This window comes from Vicugna pacos, chromosome 23, assembly GCF_048564905.1.
Source record: "Vicugna pacos chromosome 23, VicPac4, whole genome shotgun sequence".
NCBI lineage: Eukaryota > Metazoa > Chordata > Mammalia > Artiodactyla > Camelidae > Vicugna > Vicugna pacos.
In genome coordinates, this window is record NC_133009.1 from 37116710 (window position 1) to 37133817 (window position 17108).

A 17108-nucleotide genomic window follows, 5' to 3' on the forward strand; every position below is an offset into this window, starting at 1 on the left:
TTTTACACAGACCTACAATTTTTTCTTCTTTATCGTTAAAAGTTAACATATTCACTGATTTTCAAACGCATTCCCTGCAGCCGCAACACTTACATGTCTTGGCTCTCTCCTCCTAATATCTATACTCAGACCCTTTTGAAACAGTTAAACTATGACTTAACAATCCCTTTTTTTTCCTACTAAAAATGCTCAGGACCACTTTTATTTGTGTCATACTGTTATTTTATTACAACCTTTTGGAGGCAAAAAAAAAAAAATTCACCTAGAACCAAAAAGATACTGGACTCTGATTTAAAGTGAAACCTCAATAAATAACCTCTCCAGAGTAGTATTTAGGACGGCTGACCCAGAGTTCAGTAAAACATGTTCTAATTTACATAATGTTAAACGCCTCAAACTGAAGAAAACATCCAACCGAATTTTCAAATAAAACAAACCCAGAAACATGAGGCGCAAGTTTAACACACACACAAAAGCCCCAGTCCCCACACTGCAGGATACAGCGACGTGAGTATTTCCATGAAACGGCGTTAATAGAAAAATCTGAAAAACGTGACTGGATATTAAGTGATCTCTCCTTTCTTCAATGTTGTGATTAACAGGTCTTTTATTGGTAGTAAACTAGAGCAAACAATCAGAATAGTACATATGCAGTATTCAGTACACACAATAAAAGTTAAAGGAATTCAAAACCTGTATAAAACAAAACGCTGGAGGGAGACCACACAGCTCAGAGACACAGCGGTAAAGGGCTTCTCCGTCCTCTGATTACAGCTTGTGCTCTGTCCCCAACAGAACTCGCCGCGCTGACCAAAACAGACTTTTTAGTACTGCGTGTATTTAAGAAGATTACACACATTTTCGAAGAATCTTGCAATGACAAATAAGTGACCTTTAGCTGGTAAAGCAGACTTAAGGGAGGAAAGCAGGGAAAGGAAATTAACTAGTATTTTGTAACCATTTTTAATAATTTCTCATTTTCCAAACACTGCCTTCGTAACAGAAGTGTTTCACACGTGCACAGTATTAATTACTTTATTATACATGGAAGCCTGCGGGAGGCTGATGACACAGTAAGACTGCAAACAACCAGTGGCACTTTTCTGACGTCAGAAGAGTACCTAAGACTGAAACATCACCAAAAGTACACAAAAAAACTCATCAGCATAAACATCAAAGTACATTAAAAAATATAATCAGAAAAAAAAATACAATTGCTAAAAAGTGGTTTAGAGCAGAGCCACTGTCCACCAGTAGCTTCAAATGGCAATTAGCGTTCATAGCAAGGTTTGATGACTTTACACGACCCCGTACAATACTGACTGACGCACCCTTTCAAAACGTACGTTAAACAGGCTGCAACTTCTCAGAGAGGTTCCAATGTTACCCCCAAGTGAGACGCTCTCACCCCTCCCGTTGGCTTTGTCACCAGCTGGAATTACAACCTTCTTACTGGTTGTCTGTAGCTCTGAGCATGGGGGCTTTATGCTACATGGACACCTGCAAGGGCTCTGTTCTTCAAAAGGGGGCGGGGGGATGCTAACCCTACGGTTTAGTATTTGGATGCCAGAAGGCATATGAAACGCACAGCCAATTACCTATTGGAATGTGACTCATTCTAAAGTCGAAACTGTCAAGACAGGGAGCAGAAGGAACAAGCAGGCCCAGGACTCTGTGCGAGAGGACGTGTTAAGAACAAAGACAACAATGAAAGAAAAAACCCGTAAGTGTGGGTGACATGTAGTAAAAGACAGGGAACAGAGTTTTAGGCCATGTATGACAAACGGCACATACCCAGATTTTCCAAGAATGATGTAATTCCAGCTTGGGTTCTAATACTGGCACCAACCAGCCACCTGGGCATCAACACTGTGCCCACCAGCCCCTGACCGGCCTTGTCACAGTTGGGGTAAGGAAAGGGTGCTTTTTTTTCCCTCCTTCTTTTATTAAAGCTATCATTCCAGGCTTTGATCAAAGATCCAAGAATATTTGTTCTTCCAGGCTGGAATGAATGTGGTTTGGAAGTTCAGAGTACATTTAAAAGCTGCAACAAAGTACAGGTGGCCAACAATTCAGAATTTTGGATCAGCCCAGATGGAGACAGCAATCTGAAATGTTTTCGATCCCTTACTTCAATGATAAAACGTGTATCACATCAGCCCAGATAGAGCAACTTGAAATGTTTTCGATCCCTTACCTAAATGATGAAATGCATATACTACCTGTAAATTGGATATTCCATTACAGTGATAACGTACAGAATTCCCATGCGTTATTACACTTTCCTGAGAGTAAAGCAATTAGAATAACCTTAATCCTAACAACAAAGTTTTTTTTTATGTGGTTTTTTTTTTGTTTTTTTTTTATATGGTTTTTTTTTTTTGCATTTAAAACTTTTGGGCTATTCCCTGACAATCTATACATGTAAATTTGATTGCTAAACATTGTCACTTCGAATGTCAAACTATTTTAATCTATTGATTTTGATTAAAAATCATAATACAAACAGAGCTAAAATCACGCTAACAAAATAAACTAAATATGAAAAGTTGCATTGAAAGGGCATTACATTATTCTTAATAGGATCGCGTAGAAACATTCCAATGGCAGTGTTCTCGAAATAAAACGAAATCACATTAGAAGACCCCCAGCCTGGTCACTCCTGGGCCTTACCTGTAGCTCTGGCTGGTGGGCGTCTTTACCCTCGGACTACATGCTTCACTAACATCGGACATCATATTTGTATACCCTGAGAAATCTGACACCGAAGTCCTTGCTCTGTGGTCCACTTCTCCATTGGAGTTAGTGATAAAGGTCATTGGCACCCTGCTGCCCGACTTGAACTGAGAACCAAACGCCTGTGCGAAGTTCTCAATCTGGTACGTTGTTCTAGGCTCTACGTCTTTCTGAGGATCTATCTGGCTGGCTAACTCCTGAGATGGGATCTGAAAGCTTGTTGAGGACTCTAAGTTTTTCTGCTGTTCCTTCTGGCTAGTCAGTTTCTGAGATGAGGACTGGAAGGCCGAAGAAGTCTCTAAATTCTTCTGAGAATCTATCAGATCATCCAGCTCCTGGGAAGGGGTCAACTGCTGATGTGTGGCATCCAAAGCAGATAAATAAAGACCTGGCTGCGATCCAAACAACATCCCAAAAGGAGGCTTTGGCAACGAAGATGGCAACACTGAGGTAACAGACTGGCCGAAACCACACTCCAGAGGAGATGTAGTGTATATCTGTTTTTCTGGAAATAAAGTGTGGTTGTGGAGAGGTGATGACAGGCTGACAAACTGGAACCCGTGGCCGAGAGCGAACCCTGCGTTCGTGGACTTTTCAAAAGCCTGCTGGAGGTATTTGGAGTATTCTTGCAGCATGCTGGCCTTATCGCTGGAGGGCGTCTGGGCGCCTGGGCTCAAGCTCTCTTCTTGCACCAGCTCTGAGTGCTCTCCTGAGGTGTGCAAATCCACTCGTGGCTCCGTTATGCTGAAGGGATCCTCCTTCTGGCTCTCGGACTTGTTGGAGTACTGATCCAAAATACTCTGCAAAACCTCATCAGGAATTCCAGACTTGTCGTGACAAGACTTAATTTCCGCATTCAGGGCCGAGGAGTCAATAAGGGACAAGGGGGCCTCACTGTCCAAAACTCCGACGCCCGCAGACTGGATGACAGACTGCTGGGAGGCCATGTGTCCCACGCTCACGGAAAAGGCACTGTTGCTGCTGGCAGTCGGTATGTATCTTCTTTTCTTCGAGAACTGCATGGCATCGTCGTAAGTACTGCTCATTTGACCTTGTTTGCCACTCGCGCTCTGGAGGAGACTAATGGTCTCCACGCCGCTGTTTGACGCGAGGCCAAGCGAGCCACCTGGTTTCCCAGACAAGGACTTCTGTCCCACCATGTCTGGTAACGGTGACACGAAGTTCAGGTAGTTCTTCTCTGTACTCTTTCTGCTTCCCTTCTTAAAGATCAGTTTTGGCACCCTTTTCTGTAGCTCGTCGATACCAGTGCCGATCATGCCTCCGCTGGAAGACGCGGTGGGCATCTCTACCGAGTAACTCTGCAGGGTCATACTGCTCGGAACCTGCGAGTCGCTCGCTTTACCAGTCTTGTGTTCCTTGTTTTCAACTGCGATGCTCTTTGACTTCGCCTTTCTCCTCGAAGAGCTGGTGTTTCCCTGAGACAACACAGCCAGATTCCCCACACTGTTGTGGCCAGACGCCCCGGGCTCTGCGCCGGGGGCCCCTTTCGCTATGGCTTCGCCACAGGTGCGCCTGTGCTTCAAGAGGCGATCTGTCCTTGAGAAATACTGCTGGCAAGTGTCACACTTGTATGGCTTTTCTCCACTGTGCGTCCTCTTGTGTCTCTCCATATGGTACTTCTGGATGAACTTCATGCTGCACTGGTCGCACCCGAACGGCTTCTCTCGACTGTGGATCTTCTCGTGTCTCTGCAGCAGGTACTTCTGGATGAAGCCCATGCTGCACTGGCTGCACTGGAAGGGCCGCTCCCCGGTGTGGATGAGGACGTGCCTCCGCAGGTGGTAGGAGCTCCGGAAAGCGGCGCTACAGTGATCGCAGATGTGAGGTTTCTGGCTGGGGGAGAGCAGGGCGCCTTCCCCGTCTCCCACCAGCGGCGGTTTGGAAGATGCGCTGGGCTTCCTCTTGGCTTTGATTCCCTGAGATTCTGGCTTTGGCCTCTTCGCCTTCTTGACGCTGGCGTCCGGCTTTGGCTCCTCGGGGCCGCGGGGGTCCTCGGTCGTCCGGCCGCCGCCGCCGCCGCCCAGCAGCACGTCGCGGGGGTGCGGGGCCGGCGGCGGCGGGTGCAGGACGCTCAGGTCCTGGATGACGCCGTGGCCGCCCCCGTCCCCGCCGCCCAGCGCCGGCGCCCGCTCGTCCGCCCCGGCGAACAGCCCCCCGAAGGCGTGGTGCGGGGGGGCGCCCGGCGGCTCCTCGGGCTCGGCCGGCTTCTCCTGCTTGATGCTGACCAGCGACTGCAGGAAGCCCCAGGAGGTCCTCTGCGCCGGGAAGGCCGCGCCGGGCGCCGCCGGCTCCTTCTTGAAAGTCACGTCCGGGGCGGGCGCCGGGGGGGGCTCGGCGGCCGGGGCCGCGGCCGGGGCGGCGGCCAGCACGCACTGCGGGGGAGGGGCGGCCGCGCCCGCCGGCCGGGCGAAGCTGGCGACCGGGGGCAGCCGGTGGTTGAACATGAGCATGCCCGGCGGGAAGCTGGGCTCCATCTCCGCCCGCCCGCCGCTGCCCGCGCCGCCGCCGCCGCCGCTCAGGAACGCGCTGCCGACTTTCATGCCCCGGAGCAGGCCTGGCTGCGGAGAGGAGAGAGGAGTGGGCCGGCCGCCGGGCCGCGGACCCCGCCGCCGCGCCCGCCCCGCGCCCGGCCCCGCGCCCCGCGCGCCCGCGCCCCCGCGCCCCCGCTTACGGGTCCCGCCGCCACCGTCGCCGTCGCCGCCGCCGCCTCCGGTTAATAAAAATAACGCCGTCCTCTCCACAATGGAATTAAAAGCCTGCCCGGCACTGCGCAGCCGCGGCGCGGGGTCTGCCGGGAGCTCGGCGACCCGGCCCGAGGGCCCGGCGCCCGCCAGCGCGCCTGCGCCGCGGCTTCCGCCCGGCCGGCCGTCAATCACGCGGGCGGTTGGGCGGAGGGACCCCTCGGCGGGGCGGCCGGGCGGCGGGCGCGATTGGCGGGCGCGCCGCTCGGGCGTCGGGGGCGGGACGCGCGGCGGACGGCGGCGGCGACGCGCCTGCGGAAGGCTGGGGAGGGGGCGCGGCGCAGGCCCACTGGGGGCCCGGGCTCTCCGGGGCCCGCCTGCGGCGCTCGGCGGGTGCTGCCCGCATCCCTCCGAGGCCGCGGGCGCCAGGGATGCGCAGGGCCGCGCCTCCTCCACACTCGAGGGATGAGCCGCTTTGAAACCGCAGCAGAGGTACCGTTGCAAAAAAAAAAAAAAAGTTGTCTTCCTGCCAAACTACCTGAAGGCTACTGGAAGAGGGAGGCGCGTGGGATCCAGGTGCGGCCGCGCTGGGAAGCACGCCCACACGCGCGCTCCGGCATCCTCAGAGGGTTTGGATGCCCGCGTGCCTGGGCCCGGGTACCGCCGCCCGGCCCCGCTTCACGGGGAGAAGGCGGCTGCCGGGCCCACCCCGCCCTTCCCCGCTGCAGAATACCGGGAAACGCAGACAAAATGACTAGCTCTGCTCTGCAGGGAGAATTACAGAGTAAAATCTTGAAATCAAGTTTGGATCAACAAATATCCAACCAGTGTTTGTTCAGTGCCTAACGTACACACTGGGCGCTCACTTTCATGTTAAGCATGCAGACATCTAAACCAGCGACTTTCCTAACCAAAAGCATATGTAAATCGGAATTTTCCTTCATAAAAGAACGAGAAAGAAGTATGATCCTAATTTATGTCCATGGTACATTTTCATAATGAAATTACAAGTCAATTGTCTAACAATGTTCCTACCTAAATAAGGTCTCATAATTAAATGAGATGACTCACTAACGCTGATGGACCTTTCTGAGCCTGCTCAAAAATTTAAAAGAATTTAATGAGCATTTTGAGACAAGAAATATTCGTGTTTTTCTAACTCCATGCAATGACATTAGAAGCACTCTGCCTCTTAAGTGGTGAAACTTTAATACCGTCAAGTATAGTTAGGTGTTAAAACACTGAACATCCCAAAACTTAGGGCACTAGTGAAATATTAGTCAATGCCTATGAGAAATGAGGCTGTCCCTTTACTCAGATGTCAGTGTTTAATGGTGAGCTGGGATGCATATAAGCTAGTCCAAGCGTGAAGGGCAGCGGGACACTCATATGAAAAGCCAACTTTGTTCCTCAGTTATCAAGATAAGAAACCTGTCATTTCTCTCATTCACTCTGTCAGCCTTGAGGTACTCCAAGCAGACTTACCTGTGTGTTGTGCACCCCATACATCAGGAAGATGGAGAGGCCCTGTAGAATAAAGTGGAGGGGAAAAGCTGTTAACGCTAATCATTTCAGCAGTACAAACACCTGAAATAAACTTTCCTGGGAACAGACAAAAGAAGACACACTTCATCAAGGTCAATTTATTTTTCTATTTTTCTGTATTAGAAGCTGCACCGTGAGCATTTATAAGATAACATACCAGCACATTACATATAGTGGTTGTGTTAACTGCATTCTTTAGAAATAAAAACTAAAAATACCACCCCGGGTACATAGGATATTAATTAGAAAAATCACTATGCCTGTCTCTGAAAGATGCCTGGGTCGTGAAAACACTGAACTCAGAAAGCTGTCATCAAAGGAACCACAGAAACAGCACTAAGCATCAGTATTTCTCAGCAATGTTTTAGACCACAGCAACCAGAATGTATTTGTTACAGTCTTCAGTGGGGTAGGAAAAAGTTTTTAATATAAAAGTATACAGGAGCCAAAAGGATAAACTTAGGGTAGTGACTATGAATAGTTTTTAAACAGTATTTAAAATGCTGCTTCAAGTTAAGATAAAATTTCATGTTATCAGCTGTTGTGAAATTGTACACATTTTTATTGTATCTTATGTAAAAGTTCCAAAGACCTGCTACTTGTCTTAGCGTTAGAGAATACATAATTGTAGAATATAAATCAAATCTCTCTTAAATCTAAAATCTCAAGTTTTTTAAGTAAATAAAACTGACATAGCTTGAACTTCTTAGAATAGGGAGCAAGAAATTTCTCGTGTGTTTTTGCCTTACAGAGGAAATAAAAATATTGTTAGGTACTAATAAACCAAATATGAAATGGAGGAATGGACCAAAATCTGAAAGGATTCACACAGTTAAGTAATGTGGCCTTGTCAAAGGGAAAATACTACAGGAAAATTTAAATATTTTACCTCTGAATACTTACATCTTACAAATTATAGAAATGATCCTAGAACAAAGAGACCAAATAAAACAGAAATGAGTTTTGCTCTTGTTAATTTCTTTTTTAAAATAGACTCTATTTTTAAAGAACACTTTTAGGTTTGGAGAAAAGTTGAGAAGATGGTCCCAAGAGTTTGCATATATCTGTGCCGAGTTTCCTCTAGTATCAACATTTTTCATTGGTATGGTGTTTTTTACAATCAGTCTTACTAGTTTTCACTGCTATGATCTATGTAATTTCAGAAACTAAAACTTTGTAGTACATGTATTTGTATTAATAAGAAAGATTAATAAAGAATTTTGAACAATGAAAAATTTCCATTTGGGCCATAAACTTTTAAAAATTCAATGACGGAGTTTTTTCTCTGTGTGTGTGTGTTTTTCCAAAGCTCAGTACCAACACTCAACTCCATCTCTCAAGCAGCCTTCTTCACGAGTGCAGAGTGGTTCAGGCTGCTTAGATCACACTCATTTGGTAGGCTATTTGCCTGCATTCTAGATCATTCAGGAAAAAAATACTTCTTTCTCTGATTTATGAAAAACTATAAGAAAATCAACAACCCTTCTCCCCTTGGTAATTGCCAATTCTTTGTTTCATGATGTGCTGTATAGTTATAAAGAGTAGGTCATTCGAACTTGAATTCTGTGAGAGGAAGTATTTCGCTTTGTGCGATGGATGAGTTCTTTCTTTTTTTAAGAATTTATCGCTAATATTTTATAATGTTTGCTGACTTGCCTTTCTGTCAATTTGTCCGTCCCTCTGTTACGCATCAGCCCGTCTTCCTTTTTGATGCATTGCAAATTAAGTTGCAGAAATCAGTGTGCTTTCCCTAAATTCAATACTGTTTCTGGTTATCGTTGTTAACTCGGTACAATTTCCTGTACGTTAAACAACATGCACTGTGATTTCTATATATTAAGAAATTCAGCTGTTTGCATGAAATCCATATGATGCTTTGAACATCAAATAGACCTTCTATAATGTGTATAATTATTCCTTTAATTTATCTATCTTGTAAATTCGATTTTCTCTAAGAGTACAAAAAAATAAGTCAGAAAGTCCCCATGTCTTGGTAAGGTGAGGAGACTGTGGAATACAACCCGATGTTTGTATTTATTGCACTTCTGTGTTGTTATACAGTTAAATTTGAATATAGTTAACCCTTTAATTAATGTAAAGTGATTGCCAACAAAAATCTCCCTTTTGAAAAAAGGACTTAGACTGAAAAGGGATTTTTAAATAAAGAAGGCTTGAATCTCAAAAGTTTTTTCTCTTCTTTTTCTTCAACAGAAGCACTCTTAAGAGTGTGATGAGGAAGCCCCAGAATGAAGGCTTCCCACACCCAGAAAAGTCTGAAACTCCACGCGCTCCAAGGCACTCTGCCTTCCTCTCTCTCGGGCTGCCTCCCTGATGCCGCCACAGCCCACTGACAGGTACACCTTCGGCAAGATAATTAATTAATTGAACTGTATGCTTCACACACGACCTCTTTCCCCACTGATTTCACCAGCTGTTGAACGTCATGATGGTTTAGCTGTAACTGCAGAACTTCATAAACCCTCCCCTGCTGGATAAACACCCCATTTTCTCTGTTTTCCAATGAGAAGAATGAAGTCAGAAACAGCTAAACATAAAAATCTTAAGTCATAAGTACGCGCCACTTTTAAACCCCTGCAGAGAACACCTTTAAGGACAGCTGGAAGGAAACCAACTGCCAAATTCCAACTGGCTCTGAGCTCTCTGGACTCCCCACACCAGCGTTCCGTCCTGCCAGGGCACGGGCTGGAAGTCTGCCGCGCCTCTGGAGCAAATGCCCCCTCACGTCGGTTAGGAAGTTTCTGCCGTTGTATCCACAGACAGACCCCTCCATCATATACTTGGAGTACCTATCGAGGCACCAGTTTCTCAGTATTTTAGTCACAGCGGGAAGCACCCCGTGTGTAGCAGCTGGATTCCTGTCGCACGTGTGCGTTGTACAGGCAGGAGCCTCGAGGCGGGAAGGAACACCGGGAGGTGACATCTGATACTGTACAGGGAGTTAGAAATGGAAACTTAAGGGAAGAGGGTGGGAATCTCACTCTGTTACTTCATTCTCATTTATCTATGAAACATTAAAAACTGAGGCAGCTCCGTAAATATCGTCACTGTTACAGAAGTCCACCGAGCCGTACCTGCCGATAGACTCGGGGGCTGACGTCTAGTCCTTAATTTTTATATTGATCTGTACTTTCAGAGTGCACTTCTCGACTGCTACAAAATAATCTTCTTTTAAGTGCTAAAATGTTCTTTCCTGGTGACACAAAGAACAGGAAAGGTGCCACCAGACACGGTACATTGCTTCCTCAGGAATCTGAATAAGATTAACAATGCTAATGGATGTCTAGCTGGCTCGGAGCACTTTTGTTTACATGGTTCCATTTGTTCCCCTGCAGTCCTGCGGTGGGCGGCGTGACTATTACTAGCTTTATTTTATAGATGGGGATTTTGAGGCTTGCTCCCGAGTGCCACAGGGCCGACAAGTTTGCAGAGCCCAGGACCCGTGTTCTGACCCCTCACTTCAGGCCTTTTCACATACGTTGCCTTAAACAGACCCCTTCACAGCTCTTAAGTCACTGGCTTCAACAGAATGCAATTGGTCAGATCGCACAGAGCTGAGGCTGGTTGAAAGCACGTTGCGGTTTGGTTAGCTCAAGGATAGGGACTCAGTATCCCGTGATGCCCCTCTGCCGGCCTGAGCCGGCCTAGCAAGGAAGCCGGGCAGCCAGCCTCGCAGCCGTGCTTCTCAGCTGCTGTGTGCCACGCTCCAGCTTTGTACTTCCTAGTAAATTCTCACTCAGTAATGCAGACTTGCTCGTTGCCGGGAAACGTGTCTTTTCCCATCAGAAGGCTGCTAGGTAACCACCTAGTCGAATAGCCTTATCATTATGAGTATCTGCTGAACTTGGGGTGTATGACGCTACACTGTGTGCTTCTATTTATTTATAAATCATGCTCCAACCTACCTGCTAGAAACACTTCCCGTTTGGGGGACGAAATCCCATAGAAAGGAAACATCAGGGGACGGTGGCATGTAGGGTCCAGGTTGCTCGTGTCAGCACTGCCTACGGGAGCCGGCAGGGACCTGGACACAGCCCGCATGCCCTCCGGCCCAGGAGCGGCTGAACGCACTGTGGTACCCTCACCCCCAGGATATCAGGCAGCTGAAGGAATGGGTTAGAGCTGTGTTTATCAGCCTGCAGAGACGTCCATGTGTGGTTCAATGGGAGAAGCAAGAAAAAAAGACGTGGGTTATGTATTCTCATTTTTGCAGAACGGGCAACAAAAACCTTCCCTTCCTCCTCCTGCAGCAGAACCGATTAAACAGGAGAAAAGGTGGAAAGATTCACACCGAACTGTCGTCACTGCGAAGGATGGGAGGGAGAGGAGGTAGGTCAGAGACAGGTGGGACAGAGGCCAACCGGCACGGAGAGGGCGGGACATAGCTCAGTATCAGAGTGTGCCCTTAGCAGGCATGAGGCTCTGGGTTCAATCCCCAGTCCCTCCATTAGAAAATAAATAAATAAACCTAATTACCTCTCCCCTCCAAAAAATTAAAACCCACAAAAACAGGCATGACCTTATCAACAAATTCTGTGGAGCATATTATTAGAAATATAGCAATATCGGCACATCGATAAGATCTAAACCTACGCTGGACAAAGGAAACATTGATTTGATTTGAGGATAAGATTGTGACGGCTTTTTCTTCCTACGATTTTTTTCTAATTGAAGTCTAGTCAGTTTACAATGTTGTGTCAGTCTCTGGCGCACCGCATCACGTCCCAGTCATGCAAACACAGACAGATACTCATTTTCACATTCTTTTTCATTAAAGGTTATTACAAGATACTGAATATAGTTCCCTGTGCTGGACAGGAGAAAATCTTGTCCTGTTTTTGTACATAGTAGTTAATATTTGCTTATTCCTATTACTTTAACATAAAAATGAAAACAAATATGAACCAAAAAAGATGTTAATGGGGTTATTTTAAATGAGTGAGCTTATATTTTTAAAATGAATGTATATTCATTGTGATTTGTGGACTAGAAGAAACATCGGTTTATACGACAGGACAAATAACTGCTTTTGCCAGGAGGAGGGTGGACCGTGGAAGGGGAGCCAGCGTCTAGCAAGGACGGCCTCTTTTGTGTTATGCATTTGGTTTGATACTTTTCTGAAGATCTGATCCTTGAAGGGCCAGGAAGGGTGATCGGGGAGGCAGCTGGGAGAGACTGAAAAGCTCGGTGGGGTGAGAGCGCAGAGGTGTCCAGGGACCTGCCCGGAGCTCCGAGTGGCTGGAGCAGGTGGTCTCCAGGGGAGGGAGGGGAAGCTGGTGAGACCAGGGAGGGACAGGACCCGATCGGCAACGGCCATGCGCATCACGTCGAGGAGTTCAGCTAATCTCCAGGGAAAGTGGGCTCCTTAAAGAGTTCTAATCAGTAAAGTGATGTCATGAGTTTTTTGTTTCGTTGTTTTGTTTCTAATGAACTCTAGTAGCGGTCAGGGAGAAGGGCTGACACAGATTAGAGGCAGGGCAACCAGTTAGGACTGAGAGAGCCAGGACCAAGGAAGTGGTGGTGAGGACACCGAGGTGCTTGGGAGATACCGTCAAATGCACGTGACGCTGACTGGGTGTGGGGGAGCAGGGGAGAGCTGAGTTACAGGTGATGCTCAGATTTCTGGCTTCAGTGATGGGGGAGCGGATGGTACCATTTCCTAAGCTAGAGAGTTAAATGGGAAAAAAATGTACGTTTGTTGGGGGAAATAATGAATTTATTATTCTGTATGTGTTGAATGTGAGTGTGGTCTGGAGCGACTGGACACAGAAGTGTGAGCCTCAGGAAGGCTATCTGGCATAGAGACGGACTTGGGAGTCATCAGAGCACAGGCAGAAGCAGACCGTCCGCTGGGTGAACGTGCCGGCACGTCAGCAGCGGCAGCGGCCGTGGGCGCGTCCTGGGACGGGCCATCTCTGCTGAGAGAGGAGCAAAAAGGAAAGAACCCATGAAGGAGGAGTCAGAGAGGTTCAAAGAGGGTGTTTTCATGGAAGCCAAGGAGAGAGAGTTCCAAGGAGGAAGAAATGACTAGCGGCAAACACAGGTTAAAGGGCTCCAGTCCTTGTCCGCCACTGACTAGCTGTGTGAGGTTGGGCAGAGTGCTCCACGTCTCTGTTCCTCACTTTCACCATGTGTGAAAGGCGCACAGTGTGTAGCTGCCTCACAGGACTGTTGTGGGGATGAAATGAGTTAAGAGTGCTTAGCACAGATCCTGGCACATGGGAGAGGTGATTGCTGGTGAGTGTTTGACCCGTTGTCACAGGAAGATCAAGTAAGACGACCTGAAACGCCTTTGAATTCGGGAGTGATTTGTCATTCCATTAGTATCTGAGTCCCTTCTGTATGTCAGGCAAGGAGGACAGAGTCATGAACTAATTTGCCCTCAATGGAACTGAAGCGCCGCCAAATAGCATGTGTTGAATGCAGACTGTGTGCGCCGTTCTCATCACCTGACAAGCATTACCCCACTCGTTCCTCAGTCACCCTAGGATGCAGGTGCACAGTTACACCCATTTTGCAGATGGGAACAATGAGTAACACAGGGGGCTGGGCACAGCTCCCGGGGCCGGGAGGTGGCAGAGGCAGGCTGTGCACTGAGCTGGCCTGGCTCTGGAGAACGCCTCCTGCACCTCTGCCTCATGCTTTCTCCAGGTGGCTGCGGGTGACCTCAGACATAGTGGCTGTGGAAGCAACGGGGCGGGGAGCGGGGACAGGGGGTGGACCTTACCCAGACCGCGGCAAGATGAGCATTGAATGGAGAGCTTGTTAATCGAGAAAGATTGAAAGCATTTCCACGAGAAGCAAAGTAACGAGGTTCAGGCTTGTGGATTTGTTTTATCTGGATGGCAGAGTGAGAATAAACACCAAAGGATGGGCTAGTAAGAGTGATCTCTGGTCAAGTCTGTCTCAGATACCTGTTCCTTTGCAATGAGCTGAATGGCAGTTCAAGACCGAGGTGTCTAGTGAATGCCTGAAGGATGTATGTTTGGTGCTGTTTATTGAAGCAAGGTCAATACACTTTATTTTTTCTTTTCTGTTAGAGGGGGTACCAGGGCTTGAACTCAGGACCTCATGCATGCTAAGCATGCGCTCTAGCACTGAGCTATACGCCCTGCCCCAGTGATTTCAATATCAGATCCACATGTGACAGAATCGCATTTTACTACAAAATTCAAAGAAGATGAAATGTATTCTCAACCAAATTTGAGATCACTAAAGGTTGCCAAGGAGAGATCAGAATGTTTTGGTAAATGTAAAAAAATCTGAAGAGCTGTCTGAACTTTTCTTGGTCTGGTTCTGAATTAGTAAATAGGTCCCAGGAATCTGCACTGTTAGCACACACCCCAGTCGTTCTGATGCACAATAAACTTTAAGAATTCATTCCAGCTCCACAGTGCACTACATCTGTGACTTAGGGCAAATTACTCCATCTCTTTGTGTTTCAATTACTTCATTGTAAATGGCGATAACAATGTACCTACCCTGGAGATTTGTTAAGGGAATCAAATGAGCTAAATTTTTAGCTCACATCTAGCTCAAAGCATGCATTCTGTACATACTTGTTATGTAAAATAAACCACTTTTTTTTAAGGCATAGCTGGTTTACAATATTGTATTCATTTCAGGCGTACAACATTGTGATTCAAAATGTTTATAGATTATACTCCATTGGTAGTTATAACCTATTGGCTGTATTCCTTGGACAACATATCCTTGCAGGTTATTTATTTTGTACATAGTAGGTGGTGTGTTAAGGGATAATTAGCAAATATGAGAGTCTGTTTAACTTTAGAGAGGATGGAGTCCGCCTTGTTTGAAGACCAACTGAATTCTATCTTGTGATGATTTTCAGATGTTACAACCAAAAGGCTGTAGGGAGTAAGCAAATTAGGAAGAATTTCAGGGCAGAATTTAAAGAATTTTGGCAACAAAAAATTTCTTCTGAAGCTTTTTTGAAGTTAAGATGACTGGCCAGAGATGGTAGAATATATGCCATATGTGCAGGTTACCATTTTACAGATCTGTGCTACAGGGTCTTCAGAATTTATTTAAATACTATATAACTCAGGACCCTCTTGGTCGCAAATAACAGAAACCCAGCTCAAGCCACATGAAACACATAAAAGGCGAGGAGGTTTATTGAATGGATGCTGGGGCAGCTATCAGAATTGAGTAAATAGTTGAATATTTAAATTTCAGGAATGCGAAGAATTCTCTGTCTGCCTGCCTCTCAGCTTCTCCCAGATCATCTTCCTCTGGTGGAAGACGCTGTGCCCGACAGGTCCGGGCTCCGATTCCTACAGCTCCACACACAAGGGGCAAATGGCTTTTCTGCCTTAAACCATCAGAGAGGGTCCTGGCCTGTTTGTGTCACGTGTCCCTCGGTGGCCCAGTCCCAGTGGTCTAAGGGGCGGGCTGCTGTGATTGGCTTGCACTGGTTTACAGGCCTGTCCCTGTGGCCAGAAAAGCAAGACTGCAGAAGAAGAGGACCTCTTCCATTCAGACCCCTAGGCCGGAGCCAGGAGGGAGGGGGTCGGTCAGAAACAGTCACCGGCTGCCCCGCACAGGGTTTACTGCAGACATGGCCGCTCGCCCCAGGACTGACAGCTCAGTGGGAGAGCAGAATGCGCCTGCCTCTGTGCAGGAAGTGCAGGAGCACGGTGAGTGTGCACCGTGGAGTCAGGGCGTGCAAAGTCGAGTGTCCGAGGGTCCCTGGTGAAGTGGGAGTCTGAGTCCTGTAAGAGGAGGGACTGTCATAGTGACCCACGAGGGGTCTCGTGCCAAGAGACAAAGATTATGTGAAAAAACCTCCTTGGACGGAAAATCCTGATTAGAGTCTTTGTAGTTTTCCGTTAAGTCCAAAGTAGTTGTTTACTCTGGAAAAATGGCAGAGTCACTAAAGGAATTCTAAGAATTACATCACGGGGGAAGCTAATAATGTAAAGATGCATATGAATAATTAGAAGGGGGGTGGGGGAGACAAGCAGAGAACCACATGAGGAAGACACCAGGAAATCCCAGCGTTTCCCGGAATGCAGACAAGTCTTGTCAGTGAGGACAGGCGAGCAAAAAGCCTGAACGTGTTCTTCAGAAAAAAAGCTCTAAAGGTTATTGACCAGACACAGGGAACCAAAGCAAAATCAGTGCCAAGGGAATGGGACTTTTAAACTTGAGGGAGAAACAGGGAAGGAAGGTTTGCAACAATGTGGATGGTGGGGGCATTGTGTGGACACAGAAGAGAGCTTCGCCAGACTATTTTGCTGGAAAAGTACATGAGGGGATGGAGGGAAAGAAAGAAATAGAGAGGACTGGTGTTCCAACAAAGCATATAACTCTTTGATGGAACAGATGTTGCAAAACAACCCACATTATAATTACAAAAGCGAGTGAGAACACCTGGCTGTTCTCTTACGTGCATGCTCAGCTTTCTCTGTGATGCAGTTAGCAGCCCCAGTTACGGAGCTTCCTGACTCTCTAGCCAATTCAGTCCTGTTAGCATTTTAATATGCCCTAACTCGGGACATTGATCTTGACCAGCAGAATGGAACTTTACAGAAGGTGCTATTTGGTGTCTGGATTAACCGGAACATCAGCGACGTGAGATGGGACGTTCACAGACTTGTTTACACTTTTGCTATAACTTTTCTGCCAAGTTTTCAAACAAGCAGCTTCAATGCATGTCTTCCCCTCCAGGGTCTGTGCTCCCTCAGGACACAGACTTCTTACTCGCTTTTGTAATCTCAGTGGCACATAGCAGGTCCTCAAAAGTGACCATTAAATGACAGAAATAAAGGCTGTAGGAGTAAATGACTTACCCAATTTGGTTTTTTTTAACATTCTTTATTGATTTACAATCATTTTACAATGTTGTGTCAAATTCCAGTGTAGAGCACAATTTTTCAGTTATACATGAACATACATATATTCATTGTCACTTTTTTTCTCTGTTTGCCACCACAAGATCTTGTGTACATTTCACTGTGCTATACAGTACAATCTTGTTTATCTATTCTACAATTTTGAAATCCCGTCTATCCCACAATTTTGAAATCCCGTCTATCCCTTCCCACCCTCCGCCCCCTTGGCAACCACAAGTTTGTGTTCTAT

The 17108-nt window shown here is 47.0% G+C and overlaps 1 protein-coding gene and 1 long non-coding RNA gene across 3 annotated transcripts; one reads left to right on the top strand and one right to left on the bottom strand.

Moving 5' to 3' along the window:
- Positions 1–589: 589 nt before the first annotated feature.
- Positions 590–5534, bottom strand: ZNF281 (zinc finger protein 281). Of its 2 annotated transcripts, none has more exons than XM_072948793.1 (2): positions 5429–5534; positions 590–5315 (listed from the first exon to the last, which is right to left on the bottom strand). In XM_072948793.1, the coding sequence occupies exon 2, from the start codon at positions 5295–5297 to the stop codon at positions 2670–2672; it is 2628 nt and encodes an 875-aa protein (XP_072804894.1). In that variant the 5' UTR covers positions 5298–5315; positions 5429–5534; the 3' UTR covers positions 590–2669. The 2 variants fall into 2 exon arrangements, with proteins under 2 accessions (XP_072804894.1, XP_072804895.1); XM_072948794.1 differs by having other exon boundaries at positions 590–5311; positions 5429–5527.
- Positions 5535–5688: 154 nt separating this feature from the next.
- Positions 5689–10040, top strand: LOC116279596 (uncharacterized). The gene is made up of 2 exons (XR_012063652.1): positions 5689–5930; positions 9195–10040. It is a non-coding gene; the product is annotated as an uncharacterized lncRNA (long non-coding RNA).
- Positions 10041–17108: the final 7068 nt, after the last annotated feature.